General features: G+C 38.4%; 1 protein-coding gene across 1 annotated transcript in view; it reads left to right on the forward strand.

The window, feature by feature from the left end:
• Positions 1 to 25,961, forward strand: part of ADAMTSL1 (ADAMTS like 1) — a 347,780-nt gene that overhangs the window by 267,720 nt on the left and 54,099 nt on the right. The window contains exons 15-16 of the mRNA XM_042877544.1: positions 8,909 to 9,210; positions 12,911 to 13,040. Coding sequence (XP_042733478.1) covers positions 8,909 to 9,210; positions 12,911 to 13,040 — 432 coding nt within the window. The remainder of the gene's footprint in view (positions 1 to 8,908; positions 9,211 to 12,910; positions 13,041 to 25,961) is intronic.

Consider the following 25,961-nt stretch of genomic DNA (forward strand, 5'->3'; position numbering starts at 1 on the left):
TTTCCCTTTCCCTTTCCCTTTCCCTTTCCCTTTCCCTTTCCCCTTCTCTTTACCTTTCCATTTCTCTTTCCCTTTCCCTCTTCCTTTTCTTTTTTCTTCTTTTCATTTTCTTTCCTTTTCCCTTTCCTTTGTCCTTTGTCCTTTTCATTTTTCCATTTCCTTTTCCTTTTCTTTTTCCTTTTCCTTTGAATTAAGGAGACATAAATTTAAAAATATATTGTTGGGAATTTTACCAAAAGGAATTATGTTGGTATGTGATCATACTTGGAAAAATTTGCAGCAGTTTTGTACAGTGACAAAATGTAGGTACATTTTGTATACAATGTTGGCAGTACTGTAGAAAAAGTATAGTGTTATATATATATATATATATATATACACACAGCTAAATGTCTCTTTAGATGTTAGTGATAAGGGATTTGTACAGAATAAGCATAGTCTACAAAGAAACATGTAGAGATTTTGGTTTATCATCGCAGTCATTTTTGATAAAATACTCTAGAAAAGCTTGTGAGTGTACTGTTTGTTGTACTAAAACAGGCCTTAAGGGCCTGAGAAGGAGCTTAAGATTCTTTAAATCTTCTAAGTTTTATGAGCTGCTATGACATCTATTTTCTTCACAGTTTCGCTGCTCGGCTGCAATAAAGAGTCTGTTCAGCTAAGATCTCCTTATCTTTTTACCCTATCTCTCACAACAGTTCAGTGATACCAGTGGGATACTAATGCAGTGAAGCACTGTTCAGATTAAGTTCATTCTGCCATAGGTCAACAATTTTTACATCTTTTTTTCTCCTTGCAAAACACAACTCTGGAATCATGACTAATCTTTATTTTCGGCTGATGAGAAATCAATATGACATTAAATTAAATTAAACTGTAAATTTTTATATTTGTTTATTAATAGCTAAAATAGAGGATAAAAAGTCAGGCTTTTTGTGCAAACTTTTCCAGCGCTATTCATGCCTTTGTTTGATTTGGAACAATTTCTGGTGATAAGGCATGAGCCAGAAAGGACAAATAAAAACTTAGATGGCTTATACTGCCAACCAATCCATGCAATCCCTGTAAATGCTAATAGTCGTATTCATATTCTGTCAGACAATCTAATCTGTTGACAATGACCTTGAGTGGTGAATTCCCCAGAAGATGTTTCAGTGCTTCACTATTAGTGGTGGTTTTCATTAATGTCTAACTTTAAACACACATTCTTTTCAGATCCTGGTTGTTAGATTGAAAAAATATGTATAATGACATGAAAACGAAAGAGATGGAACATTCAGAACTCACACAATCAACAAGTCAATTTCGATGCCAGTTTTACAATATCACTTGTCTGCTTTCAGCTGAATAGCAATTTCAAATACACCAGTTAGTTGAAAAGTAAGATGTGTTAGACGATAATATGTCCTTTGGTCTCTCTATCTGTAGCTGCAAAGATACCAAATAGTATCCTATGGCTCAACATGCTGATTGATACTGAGCTGTCAACCACTTATTTTGGCTAATGAATGGTCAGTCCACAATAGCACACTAATATAAAGGTCAGAACTAGTGAGAGTTTTTAGATGTCAGATTAAATCCATCTGGTGTATGACAGTGTGTGATGTTGCCAGCTCTTTTGCTGACTATGAATTTGAATAATTAGAACATGACCATCCACTTCTTACTGTTTGTCTTCCTAAGAATCCCACTTATTTGCAGTGTGTTACTTAGCTGTAAATATTTTAAGAAAATACACTGGGACTTGAGAAAAATATATATATATATCTGTTTCTGCTTTGCTGAGGAGCCTTCCCCTTCTAACTCAATAGAGTGGAGCTGGCTGAGCAGGGTTTGAGGGTGGGCATCGAGCTACGGGAGGCAGGGCAGCCTCAGGGAAAGGCAGATGGATGGGAGAGGGGGATGTGAATCAGGAGGCATCCAGGGAAGTGATAAACTCAGTGCTGAGACGGCAGTACTGTGTTCAGGAGAGTGTTTGCTGGAAGCTGAAGTACTGTTAGCTTCTCCAGAATAAATATGTCCCTGTGATTTTCCAGACTGCTCAGTAGCGATGTAACAGTGACTGATTTTCTGACTGCACACAGGCAGATGTTAGTAATGATTCTTTCTTCTACACTTCATCTAATGCCCTTTCTGAGCTTTCTTATGCCATCAAATCACTGCTCCCATTCTTCTCTACAGACAGGGTCATTCTTTGAAGCCAGCAGACTGCTTTTTGACCCCTGACACTGTTATCTTTTCTTCCTTATCATTTTTAGGGCAGAGAAAGCAGCTCCCACCTGTAAGAAACTTTGTTGTTCTTCTCAAAAAATTTTTGTTTATTTAAATTTAAAAGCCAAAGCTGAAAATCTTGTGTATTTTGAAGTCTCATATTTATGAATCTTGTATTGCTGTCTTGTGATTTTAGTGACTTTGTATTGTGTACATGTTTGCTAAGAAATTGCAAACTAGGAATTAAGAAGTTTTTATATATGAGCATAAATCTACTGGACTCTTTTCACTGTAAAATTCCACCTGTATTTTATGATCATTTTTTACTGTTAGGACAGCAGATATCTCATTTTTACTCCATCTGCATCTAATGCCTTCCACTGTTTATTTCTCCAGGATTTCCAAAGGAAGCAAGCCTTATAGTGTAATTTTGTCTGTATATGTCTGTCTGTCATTTGCCTTCCTCTTTCCTTAATAATGTCTGAATGTATTGCTATTAGCTGAATTGGACAGAAGTATAAATTTATCACAAAGAACTTTACACCTCTGTCACATTTGGTTAATGTTCACCAGGAAATTCAATGGTTGTATTTCCCACGTTTCACTGAATGATATGGCTGGGTATAAAAATTACACCTACCAGCTCTCCTGTTGAAGAAAAGGTTTCTAAAGGACTACAGTCCATTAGAAATACCAGAGAATCTATTTGGGCACTCAGCGTTCCAATCCAAACCCATGTTAAATTGGTCCTTATTTGTTCTGCTGCTCAAATAATTACTGACAAGTAGTTCAGACACTTGATGTCTAGAGGGAACAGTTAAGTTTGCGTTATCTAACCTGCAGCACCCCTAGACAGAGTCAATTAAGTATTATTTTTTGACAGAACTGCCAGGAAATACTCTAGACTGGTAAGAAAATATTGCAGTCTCCTCTAGGACAAAGATGCAAGGTGAGAAGTCCTTACGGCACTCTATGTATTGTTGCCTTATTGCTGTCCGTCTCTGAAGTGACTATTCAACAGTCTTTATCAAAGGGAGAAGTCAGAATATTTTTCAGCCTGACCTCTTGCACTGAAGCTGATTGCACCAGCACAGCATGACAGTGGAGTCAGAAAAAGCAGCAATCATGATTAAAAAAGCATGGGTTTCTCTATGAGTAATGAGATTGGTTTTATGGATGGTGGAGGAGTTGTTTAAAAGATTTCTTTCTCTAACTCTTGAAAAATGCTTTTGTATGTTAACACCATACCCAGCTTTTAACATATTGCCATAAATAACCATGGTGCTAGCCATAAAAAGAAGGGGATAAAAAGAGGGCAAACAATAATATCTGGATGCCAGATGGCACCATCATAGTGATGAGGCCAGTTCAGAAAGAAACAAAAGGAAATTCCTGACATGCATCAGTGGGGGGCAGAGCCCTCAGGAAAGTGGATTTGGTCAGAGAGGTCAGTGTGGCAGGGTCGCCCAATATCTCTTTTTTACTTTTCAGTAGGCATTTATGTTTCCAAAGATATGTAAGCTATCTCATTCTGTTTTCCCCACAAAATGGTTTCTGTAATTAGGTTTGTAGCAATTTCACAGGTCAAAATATAATTTTGAAACTGCTTACAAGTGGTTTACTCTAGGAATTAGATGTGTTACGATTACTGAATTGCTGAAACAGTAGTGGTGCTGCATTATTCTATATCAGTGTCATGTGGCAAAGAAAGAGGGAACTCTTTCCATGATAAGATTTAATTGCAAACAATGAAATTATCAATGCAGTCAGTCACAGGAAAGAGCAGCAATGTAGCAGCTAATATCAGGTAATGATTTCTTTCTATTCATAAAAAAAAATCCTTTAGAGACTTACGTCTGTATAGGATTTATGTCTAATATCTATAAGGGGTAGAATCAGTTATCTTCCCATAAGGGGAAAGACACTAGTGAATTTATGGAGAGCACCAACAGTACAGAGTGATCTGACATTATGCTGAAGGAGAAGATTGCACTTAAACTGAACTGAAGAGAAATGATGGGGGATAGACTGTAATCACTTAGAGTGCAATCTAACCTATGTAGGAGGTATTACTCTTACAGATGGAGCTTTTGGGGATTTTATTGACAGGTGATTGTGGCTCCTCTCTTTCACTCCTCTGAGCAACAGCATCAGCAACTACACAGTTTCTGCGTGTAAGCTATCTGCAGTATTAAATTGTTTCCCATAGAAAGGTGAATCCTCTTTGAGAAAAACAGGCTCATATTTCAGATCAAGACAATAAGTCTGGAAGTCTGAGCTCCGTTTCCAGTTCTAGCAGAGAAAATTTCTATACCTTTAAACAAGCCACTGAGTGCTGTTATTTCACCAGCTGTATTCTGGTTTTAGGAGTTTAAATAGATGGGTGTCTGTGCCTTCAAATACCCAGTCTTACTGATACTTACAGTTCTCAGAACCATTCAGCCTTTGGCTGAACAATGTATTTTAAAATGGATTATATCAGTCTCTATACTGTTTTTCATTTTTGTAAACAACTCCATCTCTGGAGGTGTTCAAGGCCAAGCTGGATGGGGCCCTGGTAGATAAGGAGGTTGGCAGCCCTGCATGTGGCAAGGGGGTTAGAGCTTGATGATCCTTGAGGACCCTTCCAGCCCAAAACATTCTGTCGTTCTATAATTCTATGAATATACACTGATTGCCTTCTCTGCCTCAGCCACTCTACAGAAGCTGGATTTTTAAATGCATTCCCTTTATATGTTTCAAGGAGAATTTTTTTGTAATTACTAAATAAACTGTAAACTGAAAAAAATCATTCTCCAGTGTAAGTATGAATAATAATATTTACAAATGCTAATAGTTTTGCAAAATTGAACTAGGAAAGTGGTATCTCCACAGTTTTCATACATCCATGAAATTCTGTGGGTAGCTGAAATAAACCTGTGTTTGTTGGTAAACTGTACGTGTGCTTCCCAGCCTGAAGGCTGGACTCCAGAGTATTTCACAGTTTGACCGGTATGTTTGCATTTAGTGCTTTATGTACAAACATTCATATGCTGGTTTAACGTACTAAAATTTACTTTAAAAGTATTTTCAGTGGCTGTAGTATACTACAAAAGCAGTGAACCCAAACCTGTGCTCTGCCACATCTATGTGACTCCTGCAGAAGTCCACTGATCTTGGTAGTATTATGTTTCTTTTCCTCCATTCCCAGAACTTGATGTAGGCCAATGTAGGCTATTGTGCATATGAAAAATCATGGAATTTTTCCATGGAAAAATGGAATAATCGATTCCTTTCTGCTAAAGTCAATCTTGTGCACATTGCTAACAAAAAGAAGAAAAACACTGAAAAATATAATGCCTCTTTTAAATACCAAACTATTTTGCCAACATGTTCCTAGAGAGGGAAGTGGTTTCTAGTCCATTACTGTAAATCAGTAGGTCAACAAAACAAGTATAGGTATTTGTTTGCAAAAAACATCCATTTTTAACTCCTAGTTTTCTTATCAGAGTTTTCCACCTTTCATCCATTCCGTTTCCTTTTCCAGCTTTGAGAGCAGTGCTGAGTACAGAGACGTCTGGGGGACGGCAGCTAGAGGTGTCCTTCAGCCATTGCACAGCTGGGTGCCACAGTGAAGGCAGCACTCCAGCAGCTGAGTAGTAGCAGAGATGATTAGGTTATTCAGAACCAAGCGAGCTTACAGAATCATATAAACATTAAGGTTGGAAAGAGCGCTAAGGTAATCTAGTCCAACCACCTGGTCATGACGTTCTGTTCTTCCACCTTTCACTTCATTTGGTAATATTCTCTAAAATGGGAGCAAAACACTCCTCCTTGAAATATTCTACAGAGCCCTCAGAAAATGAAAATGCTGCATTTTTCCATCAGGGAGGAAACCTTGTTGTACAGAGGACAGAAGTTCATTTTTCATGCTATAATAACATGCTAGTCATTGGGAAGTATGTTAAGAGCTATAAGATACACCAAGTAATCTCTTCAAGGCAAGAGTCATCATTTTATTTCTTATTTGTACTGCCATGAGCACAGACAGCTCTGGCTGACAGCTATCACTGTAACACTACAGCAAACAGTTATTGAGACTGTCTTGTTTATTATGCCTGTTATTACAAGGATCAGTACTAAAGCAGGATTTCATTAAACAATGTACAATGACATCTGAAGCACCTGCATCATTTTCTGTTTTCTAAAATTCTTGCTTTTCAGTAAACCTAATCCACCACTTCAGTTTTCAGAGAAGGATGCAGAAAAGCACAGTACTGTGCAGTGCAAGATACACCGTATGCAGAATGAATAACTTAAAGCCTATGGAATTGTCTGTTTATCATTCACATACTTTTTAAGTTCTGTGCTCACCATTTGGCAACATTTATCATTAATAACTACACAAAGATATCTGAAAACCTTCACAATTTCCTGGTTTGGGGGAAAATTCAGAACCAGTGTGTATTTATACTATACATTCATATCACATAAATGTTCATATCTAATGAGAACTATATGGAAGTTTGGGGTTTTGTGGTTTTTTTCCCCCTTCTTCTCTGCTTTCAAATCTTTTGCTTCTACTAGTTCCTCCTGTGCTTTAACAGCCAGCAGTAATATTTGAATTAAATTATCTTTCCAAATTTATTACTTAAAATACGTAAATTGGGCCTAGAAATCTGAACAAAATACACTGTCCTGAAGATACTCAAGTGCCCTCATTACAAGTTGCAGACAAGGGTAAAATAAGATAATGTGTGGTATTTGTAGATCAAGTCTCATTTTAAAAAGAATCCAGTCATCTCTATTGTTGTTCTTGCTTCTCTTTTGTTTCCTTTGTCTTTTGCTCCTGTGTTTGTATGGGTGATATGTGTAAGTCATGTAAATATTCTGAGTATGTAAAGTATCTCTCCCTTTCTAATCAAGTAATTTTAATGCCTGGCAAGCTATTATACCTTTCGGTTTGGAATACAACAGCTCTTCAACAAAGAAAATCTACACAACAATCCAAAATGCTAAAAAATGCAAGAAATGCAGCTTTTGAAGAAAATATCTGCAGTGTCTTAATCTGGTTAGGATTTTTTGCATCTTAGTTTGTCAGGTCAAGAAGCTGTACGTTTAAATTAATCAAACTAAGTTACAGCAGTAGTGTAGTCTTAGTCAAAATGGCACATGTGGCCTACCTGTGCTATTAAAAACTATAATCCTTTTAAAACTACAAATGGCCATCTTTGAAACAAAACCATCTTTACTTACCATTTGTAAGATAAAATGTCTTAGAGCATGGAAATGGAATAAAAAGCATCATTTGTTTCTCAGAGGTTTTAATCCAGAAATAAATCTTATAGTCTTTGCAATAACATTATAATATTATAGTAATATACACAATTTCCATTCTATTACTTCCTGTATATAGCTGAATAGTGCTAGCTAGTGAATATTAAGATGTTATGAATAACCACAAAAAAGTGGGTAGCAAAATACACAGTGTCTGCCCTAGGAGACCAAGCTGCTGCAGTCAGGGATCCTGCTAGATATATACTGAGAGGATACCACGGTTTTTGGTTTTTCACTCAGTAAAGTGAAGGTTCTGTTGTCAACTAGAGAGCAGTAGCTTTGGGGAAATAAAACTGCATACAAAAACTTTAAAAACTGCTGATCACAAAACTAAATTTCCGTTTTATCCCTATCAGGCTGTGCATGGCATTGTCAAGGTAAGAAATGAGATTTTCTGATAGCTGCAAGCAGGTCTACTCTCTAGAAGAAATGTGTGCACTGCCTTCTGCTCTGGATAAAATTGCCAAAGTTTGTTGTGGGCTATCTTAAAACCAAAATGAGAGGAATACTCTCAGTGGCACACGAGATTTTGATCAAAAATACATCCTGTAAATTCTGATTTATTTGATAAAGTTAGCTAATGCATTTATTTAGGTGTTGAACCACCTGGGTTCCTGTCAGGCAGTTGATCCTATTTGACCCTAATAAATATTCTGTTCATTAGAATAGCACTGATTTTTGAATGTAGAAAAGTGACCATGCAGAAAAAATGTAGAAATTATTTCACAGAGAATAACAGCGCATTCACACAAAAAAATAAGAACCCACAGAATTTGGTCTATTGTGCATAGTGTAAGATGGCTCTAAGTTGTTTGGTTCAAGTATGTATAGATATTCAGAAGACAAAATCTGGGATAAGTTCCTTATCAGAGGGATTACAGCCAGAGAAAATTGGGAAATAAAATCGAGGGCTTTTACCTTTTTATGGCTTTAAATTAAAACAGTTTCCACAGCATGGGAACAATGGTTGAAATTACTTTCCATAGAGTACTATGTAGTGTTTTTTAATAATGTAAGTGCAGAGTCAACTAAGGGAAAGAAGTTGAATCCTAAAAAAACCAGTAGCTAGTAGGATTAGGATGCACATCAGAAGTTTGCAGGATTAATTGCACTGGGAGTTTTTAGGATGAACATAGGGTATATGTTTTCTTCTGTGGATATAAAGTACTCCAGAATTTACTGAGAATCTTTCTACTGTTACTACTGAGTTGTTACCAACTCAACTCATATGCCATCGCTTTTACGTGTGTTTCATAATAGCACCATGATAAGGTGAAGTTACTTCATTGAATAGACTTTGTCTTGGACAGATTTATGCTACTTTTCCATGGCTGGCTGTGTCTGGACATTGATTAACTTGCACTCACTCTTCTCCTCACAGGTTTATTCCTGAGGCTTGGTCCTCCTGTAGTGTCACCTGTGGAGTGGGCAGCCAGGTGCGGCTTGTGAAATGTCAAGTGCTTCTGTCTTTCTCTCAGTCTGTGGCTGACTTGCCCATTGATGAATGTGAAGGTCCCAAACCTGTGTCTCAGAGAGCCTGTTACAGTGGTCCCTGCAATGGTGAAGCAGCTGAATATACCCCTGAAGAAACGGATCAGCTGTATGGTAGATTGCAGGAATTCGATGAGCTCTATGACTGGGAATATGAGGGCTTCACTGAGTGTTCAGAGTCTTGTGGAGGAGGTAAGTGCAGTGTTTTAGTGATGCGTGTGCTTTCCCTCTTCAAGCGTGTGTTTTGTTGTGAACACTGATGGACTTGCTGCTTTGCTACATCTATGTGGAAAGCTTGTCTGAAAACTGTAAAACTCTCTTTGCACAACATGTTTTATACTCAGGACTTTCAGGCTCCCCTTTCAGATCAACACTTAGAACAATTGGTGTACTCGTATCTCTGTTTTCCGGTATCATCTGGTCTCACAGAATGTGCTTACACAAAAACAGCTGAATGTTACAGTGGTCTCATGATACAGGCAGGAATCAAATGTCAGTTTTAGTTTTTATTTCTTGGCTTCTGCTTTGCAAGTATAAATATGTGGAAACAAATGGTACTACCATAGCAGATGCATTTGGTTACTGATATTTTAAGGGCTCAGCTGATTCTTGAACTCTTGTCATTAAGTGCCACTAGCTCTGATCCTCCTGCTAAAGATAACGTATGGTAAAAAGTACTAATGGTGTGATTGCCTGAAGCTAGCAGCTTGGCACTTGGAGCATCTCAAAGTTAATTAAGGTTGCAGGTTCTACATATTATAAAATACTAATACACAGTTCCCTGATATTCTTTTTTAATAATTGTTTTTTCTAGCTAGTTCTGAAAAATATGCTTCGTCCAGTTTTTTTGTTTGTTTGTTTGTTTAATTAAACCTAGATTTCTACAACTGCTGTCTTTTTACATGAGAAGTTTCTGGCTATTAAAAAAAAAAAAAAAAAAAAAAAGTTTACTGTAGGTAAATGCAGAATACATATTATAAAACTGGAAGCCACTTAGTGATTCATGAATGCTTAACAGATAGCTCTGTAATCACTTACAGACTTAAAGAAAACAACAGCAACAACAAAACAAATAGAAAATAATACAAAGGATTTCTGAATTTACTTTTATCTTGCTGATGGTAGCGTTAAGAGCAGTTCTCAAAGAGTTGTCATACAATTACCCCAATTGCTTTGATTCCTACATAGAAAATAATAGATGTTAATCTTTGCTAAGTGGTGATGAGCACTGACTATACAGTAGCACTTGTCATGAAATGAGTATACTAATGACATTAATGATTTGCCACATTTGCCTTGTGAGTACTGAAACATGAATAACTTCTAGGAATATTCTCTTGAATTTAAGTCATTTATTTGAACACAGTGATTATGTGCATATTTTTAAAATACATTTCACATAGGCTGAACTAACAGAGACATTTTTCTTTATAAACTCAATCTTTCAATTCTCAGCAAAAATTGGTAGCTTTTGTTTTTCTGATGTCAACTCCAAAATTTCCAGATTAGCAGATGCTAAGTCTGATACTTCTGTAGTGTAGGTGCAAGACAGGTCAAATTAATTTTATTGTTTTGGGAGTGTCAAGAGAAGAAATTGGATAGATGCAGAAGTAACCTTTCACCTCGTAGAGGTAGCAACCAAAAGGAATTAGTCATTTAGTCTGCTGTTAGTGGCTGCATATTCCAGGGCTGTCATCAAATATTATGTAACAATTGTTTTATTCTGGTAGATATAAACACAGAAAAATCTCAGTTGATGGTATTTTGAACGTGAACTTAAACTGCTTAGATTCATGTCCCACCCTTATACCCTTTTGTATTGCAATTTTCCATTCAGAACTGGTTTCTTATTTCAAGGAAAGCAATTTTGAAGAGGACAGCTCTTGTTCTAATAATGTTGTACAGTAAATAGTGCTTAGAACTCATTTACTTGAATGAGAAGCAAAATTTATGAAGTTCACACACTTATTTAATAAAGATAACAGAAGTTCTGACAGATAATAGACAGTCCATATAGTCTTTAAAGATTCAGTGATCCATTTGTTGATTTAAAGCTTGTAGCCAATCACTGCATTGACCAATCAAAAACAGAGGGACAAATGTAAAAATTATTTGGAGTGTGTTTTTTTCCTGCTGGAGCAAGCGAGAATATATTTAAGTCATTAGCCCGAACTGTTCAAGCCAGGAATCTCTGGCAATACCTAATCTAGACACTACAGATTATCTAAATTCAGGGGGAGCCTTTTTCTTCAATACCAAGGCTGACAAGATTATAGTTTATAATGGAATCTTTAAAATGTAAAAAGTTGCAAGAATCTCTGAAAGATAATGCTATTTAGCAGAGTAGAATGCCAGTATGAAAGACCAAAACTGTTGAAAATACAGTCAGAGGTCATGTATGTGGCAGGAATAACTATGGGTAATATAAGTTCTGGGCAAGTTGCATACTAAAAGCTGAAAACAGTATTATCAGAGCTTGGCTATGTGAGCTTGGTAATGCAAAGTCATCTGGTTTGGATGGAGAAATGGAAGAAAAGCTGAATTCAAGACCATCACTTTGGAATAGTCAGCTCTAAAACAGGCAAATGTGCTGAGATAATTTGATAAGTATTGGTCAGCAGCTCATTAGTAACACACTTCAGAGACGAGAAATTGAAGCTGTGGAAATACAATTTAAAAATTCTGATCTGAAAAAACAGAATCTTGTACATAAGAGGTAGTAAGTTAGCCTTATCTCTAGCAGACACAATGAAGTCACCAGTATGTGTAGGACTCAATGGTTTCTTTCCACGCAGGTAAAAAAAGTACTTTCCAAGGTTTCACTGTATCTGGACTAGCTGTTCTTTTCCTTTGTCTTTTTCAATTTGACCTTGCTGTGAGGCTGCACAGGTGATCACTGCAAAGCAGAAAGCAGTGACTTCAAAACAGTGTCATATCTGACTGAGCTGCAATACTTTGGTCCTGTTGAGTAATATGATATCACGGTTTGCATGATGTGCTGTGGCATTAGAAATGGCAAAAGGTGTGGACAGCTCTATTATATTATTCTCTTGGACTTTCTTCCTATTTTTTTTTCACCATTTTGACTTCAAAAGATTCTAAGATATTCTGAAAAACTTAATGTTGATTTTAAAAGAGATGGTGCATTTATGAGTTCAACTGATCTTTTCCTAAATCAGGAGATTGGGGTGAATGTAAAGAGCACATTTCCATCTTGCATGTGATCCAAAGCATCTTAATATGCCTATCTTACTCTCAGGAACAATAAGACAGAGTACCCGGTACGTGCAAGCGTACGTCTTCTGAGTTATAGCCTATTCACCAAATCTTCCAACTTCTCTCTCATTCCCCACAGCTACCTCTCTCATATCCCAGCTCTCAGATATACCAGGCAGTTTTGCATCTCCAGTGTAGTAGCTAGCCTGTGGAGGCAGAAAAGCAGCCAAGACCTGAAATTGCTTTGTTTTACATTTGCAATTAAGGTAATCTTACAGTTACTTGAAACATAGCATGGTAGTGTCAGGGCCTTCTTCACACCCTTGCCTACCATGCTGCACTCCCAAAGAACAGAGTAGTCACTGAAGTGCACTGGTCGTTTCTTTGTCCAGGCAAGATAAAGGGTGAATGAACCTATGGAGTTTTTACTGCTGTCAAGACATCCAATGAAGCTGAGAGCAAAAGCAACTAAGAGCTCAGCATCCCATGCAGAGTTCTGATTAGACCATCTCTACAGAGACTGGGAAACAAAATACAAAAGAAAGCAATGTGTGACTGTGTCTGGAAAATTGCAAAAGTAACAACAGAGAGGGAAAAATGAGCAGTGGGGCTCTCTCTCCCTTGGATGTCCTCTCTGTGCTGAGAGCTGGCTGTGACTGTGCATTACTGTGTGCAGGTGTCCAGGAGGCTGTGGTGACCTGCCTGAACAAGCAAACCAGGGAGACTGCAGATGAGACTCAGTGTGTAATAAGCCGCCGTCCTCCACAGCTGCTGAAAGCCTGTAGTCTGGACCCCTGCCCTCCAAGGTATGCTTCCTGTATCTTATCACCAGGTGTGTACGTTTGGGGAATGTAGGAGAAGTATGGTTATTGGTGGAGCTGGAAAACTAATCTGCAAAGTCTCCATGAAACTAAAGCACTCAAGAAGGTCCATCTGACTAGAATGCTTGGCTCTGGTCATTAATGAAAAACTGGAACGTGCAAGCACAATGAGTAGATAAGAGCCTGAGATGCTCTCTAGGTTTTAGTACTGCAGACTGGGATATCTGGGCTCAGCAGATCAGTTTAACTCCCTCAGGATTCTTTGTGGTGGGCATAAAGTGAGAAAAGGTGAGAAAGACTGAATAATGCAGTTCAGTCCCCTGTGGCCATGAAGGCTGTGTAATGTTGTTAGCCTAGGTGAGGATATCCAGGCTGGAGGCCTTCAGTTCTACTTGGACCTCGGATAGTGGATAGTTTTGAGAATTCCATGGAAGTAGCAAAAAAATTACCCAAGTGTGAGGTAACTGTAGTCTGGTATGTTGTCCAGAACCATTTAAACTATGCTGTTTAACAAAAAAAAAAAACAAAAAAAAAAAAAAAAAAAAAAAAACAAACACAACAGTAATTAAATAAGCTGTGACCCCAAACCAAATGGCCTTTCAGTCTGGAGGCATGGACTGCCTCACACATGCTCTTTCTCAGATTACAGGGGCTTGCAGCCTCTTCAGGCCTTAGAATTATTAACTGGGAAGTGCAAAGCAGCGGTGAAAACAAAGGGCAAATTTCAGACTGCTTGCATATTCAGGTCCTGCTGCCAGATATTTTATGGATTAGCTTAACTTTACTCAGAGTCAAAAAAAATGTTTAGGGACATTTCTGCAACTTCCACTTTCACAGAAGAATTTCACAACTTGTTCCTTCCAGATCTCAGATTGCTTCCACAATCCTTACCCTAAAAATAGCAATTCTTTGTCTGCAAAGATCCACATCTGTACCTTCTACAACAGAAAATAGCTGTCATGAGGTTCCCCTGGTTTATTTAAGTAGAACGAGGGCTGTCGGATCTTGAAAATATGCTGCATACATATTGTCTTTATTCCCAGCTGCACACAGGTGCATTTACTCTCTTGTGGTAGTGTGACAGATTTGAAAGAGACTTATTTATAACTTTGGACTGTTTAAAACAGTCAGTGTTGTCCAGGTGATATTTTTTTCTTAGACTACATATTGGTGGCTGTATGTATTCTTTTTATGAAAACAGGTTATTTCAAAGTGTATCATTATGTGGACTAGTAGACTTTGCTACACAGAGACTGCTGAATCAAATATGGCCAGCATCCAAGAATGATAAGAGACAAAAATAATTGTTTAATTGGGTGGAAAGTATTTGAATACAGTACAAGTGTAGACACATATTTTGATATAATTCACAAAACCATTACAAAAGTTACTTAGCAGGATACAGCAACCCTGAGTTGGTTAAATTGTCTGTGTTGCTGGTGCTAAAACATAAGCAAAAAGTATCTTTGTAGTTGTAAATCTGTAACTGACAGGCAGCAATGTCAATTGAATGAGAGTGCATGGTGACAGAATGACCATCCATCTGTTCTGGCTTGGAAAATAAATATGTACTGTTTAAAAAAGAAGAGAAAAAAGATACATTGACATAGGCTAGTACTTTGGTGATTTCTGTTACAAAAGTCTTTTGAGAATTTTGATGAGTGTTTGCTGAATTATTCTGAGTGTTACTCCATACCATTGTGATAATCATGCTACTGGCATAGAGGGAGTTTAAAACTGCCTTGGATATGTGGTTTACCTCTCCAACTACAAGGTGATTGTGATGAGGATCATGACATGGAGCAATAGCTAAAGCAGGATGAGGAATAAAGGGGGCATAGATTAAGAAGCTTTCAGTTACGCCTAGGGTTGCAACTGAGAAAAGGAGAAAAAGCTCCATTTCTAGTATATGCAAATCCTGTCCTGCAGACCCCTAAGTCTGAAAGAAATTGCCTGTCTGCAGGCAGCAAATCAGCATGTGATCTCCAAAATGGTTCTTCTGGTAAGAGCTAAAAAGTAAGATTGCAGACCACAGGCAGTGTGACTAATAGAAAGGGAGGCAAGAAGAAAGGTTGCTGTGTTTCCATGTAGCTCCTGGCAAGTCTGCAACCTTCTCAAGTTCTATATATACTAATAGCACTGCATTAAATGCAATTGCATATTAATACTCATTAAGCCAATAGCATTTAGTATATAAAAATTATTGCTTTATAGCTATTAATTAAAATAATCTTAGGGTTTCTAAAGAGACGAAGTGAAAAGAAAACGGATTTTAGGATTTTCCTCTTTGTTTAAATCATAAGAAGGTGCTTCAGGATCCTAATTCAGGAAAACCTGATCTGGGAATCAGGCAGAAATTTAGGCTAAAATCCTGTTCTTATGAATGTTGATGAAGGTACTGCTATTGACTGACAAGTCCATATCTTGAGATGTAGCTTAGATCCCTGTCACAGAAATTCCCAAAATGTGATCTGTGAACCACTGATACTTCACAGAGCTTTTGCTGATGGCTTATAGAAAGAGATGGCAGGTCTCAGAGTGTTGGCTCTTCCTTCTGTTTTCCAGCTGCTAAACTACATTAACTAAAATATAAGCTAAAAATATATAAAAAAAACCACTTTCCTAAAATGGCTGCGATATGTAAGTGACTGTTGGGGCATGCAGTTGTTGCATGTAGGGGAGGCAGTGTGCTGAAAAGGCAACTGTTGTGGTGAAGAATGCCATAGAAGACAAGGCGCAGTTGTCCATACCATAAGAAAAAGCTCAGAAATCTTGCTCAAGGGAACAAAAATTCCTTCCTAGTTTATTTAGAGAAAGTGGCACTTCTGAACCAGAACAACAGGACGTACTGAACCAGAACATTAAATTCTGTGGCTAGAATTTAATACAGTTCAAGACTTCATTTAGTTTAAAAGCGAGAACATTAAAAACTGGATCCCCCAAGCTTAAAATTGCTTCAGTTGGAAATATTTTTGCTTATATGGGGTATTCTTCATATCCTCTCAAAGATTTAGCTCTGTAAGCCTTTCCTGGTCAACAATTCCTTGTGTTAGTTTAATGTACATAAGCAAAAGCATTGAACAACAGAAACTAATCATACTTTCTTAAGTATAAGAATGTTCATACCTCAAGACAGATAACATATGAGTAACCAGTGAAGAGTAATGATTTCTTTTTCATTGTTTTTATCATTCTTTTTTGGACACTTAGGATGAATTATGCTAAACAGATCTTCACTGTTACTGTTCTTTTTTTGCTCCACACTGAGAACAAAAGTGTGTAGACTGAAAGACTTGAATACTCACTTAATGTTTCACTTTGATAACATTCTGTGGTATCCTTGTCTTCTTTAATTCCTAATTGTTCTAGACTCTCCTGGAACAAAATATGCTAAAAAACTACAATATATTGACAATATTTTGCATTTATAAAAACTGAAACATGAGTGCAGGTTTAGCACCTGAGATATTATACACTTTATAATTTCCATTGAAATTCTGGCTTAGTATCTTAACACATTTCTGTTCTGACTGAACAGAGACAGAAAAACTAAACTGCAGAAGTCTGTGATCAGATATTTACAGCTATATATAGTCAGCAAAGTCTCATGCCCTATATTTTTTTAGAAGTTTTCCTAAACTGGGATGAGTTTCATACAAAAATTGGAAGACTTCATTTATATACAAACCCGAAAGTAGCTGAACTTCCTGTGGTTTCAGACTTTACTGAGAGGTTTTTGTGTTTTGCTTCATGAACAATGGCAGAAAACGATGGGTCTCTTTTCTCCTGGAAAACACTGAAGCAGAATGTCCCATTCCATACTGAACAGAAAAATAGTGAAGCACCTTGAAGCTGATTCCTAAGTTAATAGCTGAACACAGTAAGCATAAAATTCCACCTTAATTAATTGGTATAGGCTTGTTTGATATTGCTAAAAATATATACATAGTCTGATTCAATGTATTAGGAGATTCAGAGTGATTTCTCCCAGAAGGAGAGGAAATAAGACATTTTAATTCAGTCATTCAAAGAATCACAGAGTGGTTTAGGTTAGAAGGGGCCTTAAAGATTATCTAATTCCAACCCAACTTACATGGGCAGGGTTTCCCCTCACACCATCAGGCTGCCCAAGGCCCCCTCCAACCTGGCCTTGAACACTTGCAGGGATGGGGCATCCAAAGCTTCTGTGGACAAACAGTTCCTCCGTGCCCTCTGAGTCACTTAATTTGTGTCATTCAAGGTATACCACTTTCAGAATTATATAGTAATACTTAGGCAGAGCACAGTCTTTCTAGGATTTAATGCAGAATAAATATTCAAGGTCTAGAAGTTTCTTCTTTCAGCTCTAAAATGAAAGGGTAGGTCCATCAATTTTGCTAATTGATATATTAGCATTCTAAATCACTCCGAAAAGAACCAGAAAAACTCTGTTGCAATGTTAGTTTTACTGTTTTCAACAATAAATTGACTCAAGTCCAAAGAGTGACTTTTCTTCAGCATCCACAACCCAAAATTCAGAGGTGGTCATCATCTAATCAGATATAATTGCTCTTATTTATAACAGCATCAATATGAGCAGCTCTGGGTGAGCCAAATGACCTACCAAAGGGGGGAATGAGAATGCTGTAATTGTGTTATTAATTATAACTGCTCAATAACTTGGTCAATGCATGTTGAAAGGATTTAGTAAACATGTATGGAGGAGTGAAGAGAGAAGCTAAGCAATGAAAGCCAGATGGTTGAAAATGGAGGAAATTCCAGGCAATTTCTAAAGCTTTGTTCTTGCATATTTTCAAAACTGAACTTATATTCCTTTGGAACAAAGAACAGCTGAATGCTAAAGAACTGATAAATAGAAGAAAAAGCAGATGGTTCTAGGAGGAATAGCACAATATTTCACCCCAGCACACTCCCTCTACTTCTTCAAGTCTCTGTATTTAGCCAGGCAACTCAAATACATCTGAGTGGTCCTAATATCTGATTGAAGGGTTAAAATATGTGAGGCTGGGCTTCAGCTCATTGCACGGTATTTTAGTTTTCTTTTCTTTTTTTTCCCTTTGCATCTGCTTGTTTTGTTTTTGTTTAATAAATTACCAGTTATTATTTGAATGTTTCTTCGAAGAATGCAGTATTTCCCATCTGTCTTGTTCTATTTCTCAGATGAAATCAAACTACAAAGGAGAAAAAAATCAACATGTTTTTCTGTTCATTTGGAGATGGGAGGCATTAGGTTGCTGGTAGGTCAAACGTGGTGCAAGATATGCTCCCATCCAAAATATGAAATTAATTCAATATGTGTGGAAGGGATGAAGTTTTCTCTAATCCCTTGGAGGTGACCTCTGTGTGTGGTAGCATGTCACATGCGTATGTGTTTTGCATCACTTTGCATCAAATATTATAGCATCTCTGTCTAGTTCATGAAAAAGATTAAAAGATTTCCAAGTCATTAGGTTAACGGATACTGCAGTATAGCCTTACTGGCAGGAGATACCAATCCCTCTTTTGTTGGAGTCTTTTCTCAGAGGTGTAAGTTAAACTCGGCATTAGCGAGGCAGTGGTAGTGTTACTGTCTTTCTTCTTGCCACTAAGAAATTTTCAATCTTTCACAGACTCCTGACTTTTTTTTCCAGTGAGGTGTATTTGAGTCTATTTTGAACTGAAGTGTATTGAGAATGCATTTTATAGCCTCTTGAAAAGTAGTCCAGAGAACCCCCTGGGATCTGCAGTCTGCAACTTGAACCATTGACACAGTAGGTTGGAGGATCAGACATAAGTAATACGCTGCTGAACATGACAGGTAAACCTTTATTTGAAGCCCTAATGTCAAGAAGCAGCTTAAATGGAAGTTAGTTAGAGAATCATAATTGCACTGTTAAGGCTTGCTTTGCTAAAGCCAATGCAGTACAAAGACATCTAAACATGCTGCTGTTCTGAGATCACATTCTGTGATGCTGTGCCTGCATCATCTGCACACCTACTCTGCACTACTGTGGTAGCTCCCGAGACATAAAACGTATTAATATGACCTAAAAACATTTGTGTTTTCCCTACTTTTATTTTTTTTTAATTTTTTTTTTTTTTAACTCTTCCTTTTGTACACTCTGTAGTTGTTAAGAGATCGTCCAAGATGTTCTTGATGGGCCACCATTCTCTGCACTGTCTGGATGCATTGGCTGTGGTGGAGCAATAACTGCATGTTCCTTGATGTCTCTCACTCAGCAGTTGCAGTGAAGTCCCCAACTGGGCCCACAGGGAGTTCCTCTTTTCAGCACCTCCTCAGCACATTTAAACATGAAGAATGAAGGAACTTACCAGTTGTTAGGATCAGCAGAATCACTCTGGAGTCTCCACCACAATTTTTTCTCAAATTCAGTTCATTCATTAGATAGGGCTTCATTCATAGGTATTTTCCTCCATTTTAGCTTATAAAATATTAGACTGCAACTTTAAATATTTAGTTACTTATCATGTTTATTTCTTACACTGAAGAGCTTTGAGACCAATTTATCAATTTCTGTTTTAAGTTTATTTTCTTCATAAAGTTGAAGAGCAGCAGTAAACAGATTTTTCTTTGACTATGAGAATAAAGTAAAATTCTTTTAAGAACTAAGGAGCAGTGACCCATGATGGTATTATCTGACCCTCTGTAGTTTGTGAGCCAGATATTTCCAGCAATGAGTTCTTGTACCAAGCTAAAATAAAGCACAGTATAACTGATCACACTATTTACAACTATTCTTGGATGCACACATGCAAATACATATGCACCCACATTCTCACCCTCATGCACTTATGCTGTATGTTCAAGTAAAACTGGGTGATATTAATCCTCAGCAAGTTTGCAGATGACACTAAGCTGGGTGGTGCAGTTGATAGAACAGAAGGAAGGAATGCCACTGAGAGGGACCTTGACAAACTCTAAAGCTATGCCCATGTGAACTTAATTAGGTTCAACAAGGCCAAGTGCGAGGTGTTTCCCTTGGGTCGGGGTAATTTCAGATGCATGTACAGACAGAGAGAACTTGAGAGTAGGCCTGCTGAGAAAGATTTAGGGTCCTGGTAGATGAAAAACTTAATGTGTGCTTGCAGTGTGGACTTGCAGCCCAGACTTCCAATGGTATCCTGAGCTGCATCAAAAGAGGGAAGGCTAACAAAGCAAGGAAGATGACTGTCCCTCTCTGCTCTGCCCTTGTGAGGCCTCATCTGGAGTACTGTGCGAAGTCCAGGGCCCTCAGCAGAGGAAAGATATGTAACTTTTGGAGAGATAATCCAGAGGAGGACTAGGAAGATGATGAGATGGCTGGAGCTGGGCTTGTGGGTTCAGTCTGGAGAAGTCTGTGGGGAGACATCATTATGGCCTTCCAATTTTTGAAAGGGATTATACATTTGAAGATTATAAACAGGAGGGAAATCAACTTTTTACATGGGTGGATAGTGATAGGACAAGAGGAATGGTTTTAAACTAAAGGAGGGAAAATTTTAATGGAGGGAAAATTTAAATTAGACATTAGGGAAATTTTTCACTGACAGGGTGGTGAGGTACTTGCACAGGTTGCCTGGAGATGTTGTGGATGTCCATCCCTGAAAGTTTTCAAGGCCAGGTTCAAGGGGGCTCTGGGCAGTCTGCTCCAATGCTGGACCAACTGGCTGGCAGTCCTGCCTACAGCAGGGGGGTTGGAACTTGCTGATACTGGAGGTCCCTTACAAGTCAAGCCATTCTATGATTCAGTGAATGACAAATCACACTTCTTACTCAGTGTCCTACGTAGCTTCAATTTTTTCAGCACAAAGCTCCTGGTGATAGGTTTGCCAAGTTGGTACATTGTTGAGTTGAAGCACAATTTGATGATGGCCTTCCACAGGCTTTTTATATTCTGCTTTGTGATAAGATGAGCTCTAAGGGACCGAGTTCCACAAAGGACTATTTCCCCTCTTTTTTATTCCTGGAATTGTTAGTTTTCTGGTTGTAGTCACCTAAATGCAGACCACTTCTTCCCACCTTTCTCTTTAGCGCAAATTATAATTTAGATATTTGCTGCCACTTGATATTTCTCAATATATTAATTAAATGTGCTCTCATTTCTGCATTTCAGATATTTATTTCTAATTTTTAGTTTGTTCTGTAAATGTATTCTCAGTGTTACTAAGAGTATTAATTCACTGTCTCAACTGCAGAATTTCGCTCACAAGAGTAAGTTTTTCCCAAGAGTGAAGATAAAGGGCAGGTCTTTAACTCTTGAACCAAATACGTAGATAAGTCAAATGTTCTGAGAGATAATAGTCAGGATTAATTTCTTCACTGTAGCATTATCTTGCAAAATTAGCCACAAGGTCTTATAGATAGATTATTTTTACTGTGCAACATCACTTCCTTTAGAAAAGGAAGAAATGAAGAGAAATGAATTTACATACTGTATCAGTTTCTGAGGAATGCACAACACTTTTTAACCAATAAATATTTAATGACGAAAAGATCAGTTGTATAAAATAAGGATTAAATGGCCTTATCTCTTGAAAATGAACTATACAATTCTGTGTGATAGTGATACATCAGCAAATATTCAGACTTGAAATAAACAAAGGAACCATTTTCATTTAACGTTCAATTTGGAGTGAATTAAATACTTTTAGAAGAAGTGAGACTGATTAAAGAAAATGTTGTTTCTCCCAGCTAGGTCTGTCAAATGCAATAGCAGAGCAAGCTGTCCTATCGTGTTCTTGAAAATCTTTATCTTCAGTTAAGTGATCCTAATTCCTGTTAACTTCCTGACCTCTCTGCTATCACTGATGGTCTCAGCAATGGAATAGAGTATGTGTGATGTACATTTATCTATTAGAAACACACCCTTAGCAATTAGGATGCATTAGAATGCACCTTCAGCGGATTTGCTGCTAATATGAAACTGGGAGGAGTGGCTGAAGCACCAGAAGACTATGTTGTCTTTAACAAAGGCTGGACAGGCTTGAGAGTTGGGCAGAGAGAAAACTAATGAGGTTTGACAAGGGCAAATGTAGACTCCTACACCTGGGAAGTAGTAACTGGCTATAGGTTAGGGTCTGACCTGCTAGGAACCAGGTCTGCAAAGAAGAATCTGGATGTTCTGGTGGACAACAGGTTGGCCATGAGCTAGCAGTGTGTCCCAGTGGCCAAGAAGGCCAATGGGATCCTGGGGCGCATTAAAAAGAGTGTGGCCAGCAGGATGAGGGAGATAATCCTTCCCATCTACTCCTCTATGGTGAGGCCACATCCGGAGTATTGGGTCCTGTTCTGTTCTCCCTAGCACAAGGAAAACAGCAGTCTCCTAGAGAGAGTCCAGAGGAGGGCTGGAAAGATGAGAAACTCTAATGAGTATCTCCCTTATGAGGAAAGCTGAGAGACCTGGGACAGTTTGGCCTGCAGAAGAGAAGACTGAGAGGGGATCTTATCAACACTCAGGAAGATCTGAAGAGTGGATGTCGAGACAGTGGGTCAGGATCTTTTTGGTAGTGCCCAGTGGCAGGATAAGGGGCAAGTGGCACAAACTGAAACATGGGGAGTTCCATTTCAACTTGTATTGTGAGGCTGACAGAGCACTGGAACGGGCTGGCCAGAGAGGTTCTGTGATCTCCTTCCCTGGAGATATTCAGAACCTCCCTGGATGCTTTCCTGCACGATGTAGTATAGGGAACATGTTTGAGCAGGGGTTGGACTAGGTGATCTCCAGAGGTCCTTTCCAATGGCTACAATTCTGTGATTCTGTGTCTTGGCTTCAGACTTGCAAAGTCTTAACAATACTTTGTGTTCTCTTTGGTTTAATCCCTGTTATCTGCTAAGGCCCTAGCTGTGTAACAGGGATGATCTCTTTGGCTTCATCTACTGCCTAGAACAATGGGACGGGAGCCTCTAGCCATTAGTGCATTACAAACAATAACAGTGACAGTGTACTGTTTCCTTCGTTCTGAAAGAATTATTCACCTGTGTGGAAAGAGGTTTGTGCTTATTGAACTTGCAGAACCTGCCTGAATACAGATGTTCCTCAGTGAACGACGACAGGGTGGCAGCTGTGTATTCACATGCAACAGACTAAGTCAATCACATGCCACGTCAATAATGGCTTCTCGTCACATCTCAACTTGTGTATCCTACATTGGACAGCAAGAACTCTAATTGAAGCACATTATTTATCCCTTTCTTCACTGCTTTTATCTGGAGCTCTGTCTGTGGTAAAGCTTCCATACAAAAGTATAAAAAGCTTTCTTGAGACTCTCTTAGATTTTTTTGGGGTTAAGTAAGTATACTCAGTGTCAGCTCTTAAATACTATCTAGAAAATGAGCTTAAACTTTGGGCAGCAGAGAGAGTTAGTGTTAATCCTGGATGGGAAGAATTGTTTCCTGTGCGGCTATAGGATTGCGATGAGGACTTCAAGGTCAGTTTCTGGCTTTATAGTCATTCTAGTTTTAAAGAAAGGGGTCTAAAAGGTAAGAATTTAACGATAGCTTATTTTTCATTCAGCTGTTAAATCACTTACTGTAAAATCGGATTCCTCCTTTGAAGTGAAGTGTGAGATTGAAAACCTCCACCTGGACATTAAAACATGGATCTATGTCTCTAGGAAGTAATTTGCTCACTTTCATGACTCAGTCTGTAATTAGAGAAAACATTACAAATGCATGCAAATTATGCACATATCTCAGAGGAAGTGTGAGATTTAACTAATATTTGAAAAAGGAAGTGCTTGATTCAGTTAATAAATAACTGAAGGAAATAAAGGAAATTAAAATTAAAAGGCAAAGTATTTTTTAATTAGCAGCAGCAACAGAAAAATAAAGTCACAGAATTATAGAATTGCTCAGGTTGGAATAGACCTTAAAGATCAGCAAGTCCAACCACGACCTAACCATACTACCCTAACTCTAACAACCAACTGCTAAATCGTGTCCCTGAGCACCACATCCAAATGGTTTTTAAATACATCCAGGGATGGTGACTCAACCACTTCCCTAGGGAGCCCATTCCAGTGCTTAACAACACCTTCTGTAAATAAGTGACACTTAGTTGTTGTTCAGGGCTAGTGTGACAAAATCCTGTAGTTTTATTTTCAGTATTTCTAGTACAATAAGGGATCAGAACTGTTCTGTGCAACAGGCAGGGAAAGATTCAAAGAATCTCTGTGTTCAGAGAAGAGAAAGATGTTTTTCTTCAAGAGGACACTTTCCACTTGCAAGTGAAAGTAATCCATTAGAAGAGGAGCCCATGCAGTCAACACACGTAAGCAGATCAAAGGCCCAATGAAAGTGCTCTGGGAGACGACAGAAGTGGCCTGCATTCACTCTGTAGACTTATCTGTATTAATGAATATTGCAGCTCATTATAGCTGAAATTGGGTGGGAGCCAGTATTTGTATAACAGAGCCAAATGGAGGAAAATAGAGGAGTAACTCAGAGGTCAATGAAGAGTAGAGAATGGAGTATGCAACAATACTGCAAATGGCAATTTTGGTTGCATTAGTAATTTTCTGATATACTTCAAGTAACAGATACATATTCTTAACAGTGAACAACTCTTGCTATCTCTTGAGCTGAAGGAGAGACTGTCTGCCATTAGATCAGGTCAACAAAGAAGATTGGTGGTTTTACACCAGTACTCTGAGCAGTGGAAGGCTGTTCTGTGGGAGGTTGAACAGTGGGAAGCTGTCCAGTGGGACTTTGGAGGGACTACAGCAGACACAGAATGTGTGAAATGTGTGAACCATAGAGGAACATGAAAGATAATTTCAAGTAAGTGAATTAATTCAGCAGAGCGCTGAGAGATTAGCAGACGTACTGAGTATAGAAAAGTATCTTACAAGAGAATTTCACTTTGTGTGGTAATTGAAACACTGAGATAAATGACAGCAGTGGCCATCTTTGATACAGCTACATTGACCAGATCAGGCCTGATAGACAAATGAGTTGGGTTTTGGCTCATATTTAGATTTGGGCTCGTGCTCAGAGCAGTGACTTCTTACAGGAAGGTTGATCAGTGTTTAATGTAAAATACATCAGATCTGTCCTCTGTAATCCCTTTGAAAAATGAAGACAGGAAACTGTTGTAGAGCAGAATATATAATAAAAAGGGGGAAGTCCGGTTAAGAAGTAATACAGGAAGATCTGAGGAATGGGACAGAAATTGCACACATAAATTGCACTCATAATGGCAGACTATGAATAAGTAGTATAGGAAGGAACACACATTTTCAGAACCACAGTGGAGTGCGGTATAATATCCCTTGCCCTTCACCAAAGTAATGCAAAATAATATGCATTTTCATGAATAAATTCTACCCTCAGTCTACAAAGCACTCTCACTCTCTGCTTTCTGTTGTGAAGAAGCAGGGGGAGAGGTTAATACTCTGCTGCCCAGGCCAGAGTTGCTTTGTGCCCAATCTTCTGTGGCTCTGTTCTCCATGGTCCTGCATTTTGGTCACAACAAACCCAGGCAACCCTACAGTCTTGGGAAGGAGTGGTTGGAAAGCTGCCTGATGGAAAGGGACCTTGGAGTACTGCTGGACAGTGAGTTGAATATGAGCCAGCAGTGTGCTCAGGTGGCCAAGAAGGCCAATGGCATCCTGGCTTGTATCAGGAATGGTGTGGTGAGTAGGACTAGGGAAGTCATCCTGCCCCTGTACTCAGCCTCACCTCGAGTACTGTGTTCAGTGTTGGGCACCTCAGTACAGAAAGGACATTGAGGTGCTGGAGCAGGTCCAGAGAAGGGCAACAAGACTTATGAAAGACTTGGAGAATGTGCCCTACAAGGAGAGACTGAAAGAAATGGATCTGTTTAGACTGGGGAAAAGAAGGCTTGGAACCTGCTGATCCTTGAGGTCCCTTCCAACCGAAGCCATTCTATGATTCTGTGATTTTTGACTGGGCAAACAGCAAGAATG

The sequence above is a fragment of the Lagopus leucura genome, unplaced genomic scaffold, assembly GCF_019238085.1.
Source record: "Lagopus leucura isolate 7727_CA_CO unplaced genomic scaffold, USGS_WTPT01 Super-Scaffold_100018, whole genome shotgun sequence".
NCBI classification, from domain to species: domain Eukaryota; kingdom Metazoa; phylum Chordata; class Aves; order Galliformes; family Phasianidae; genus Lagopus; species Lagopus leucura.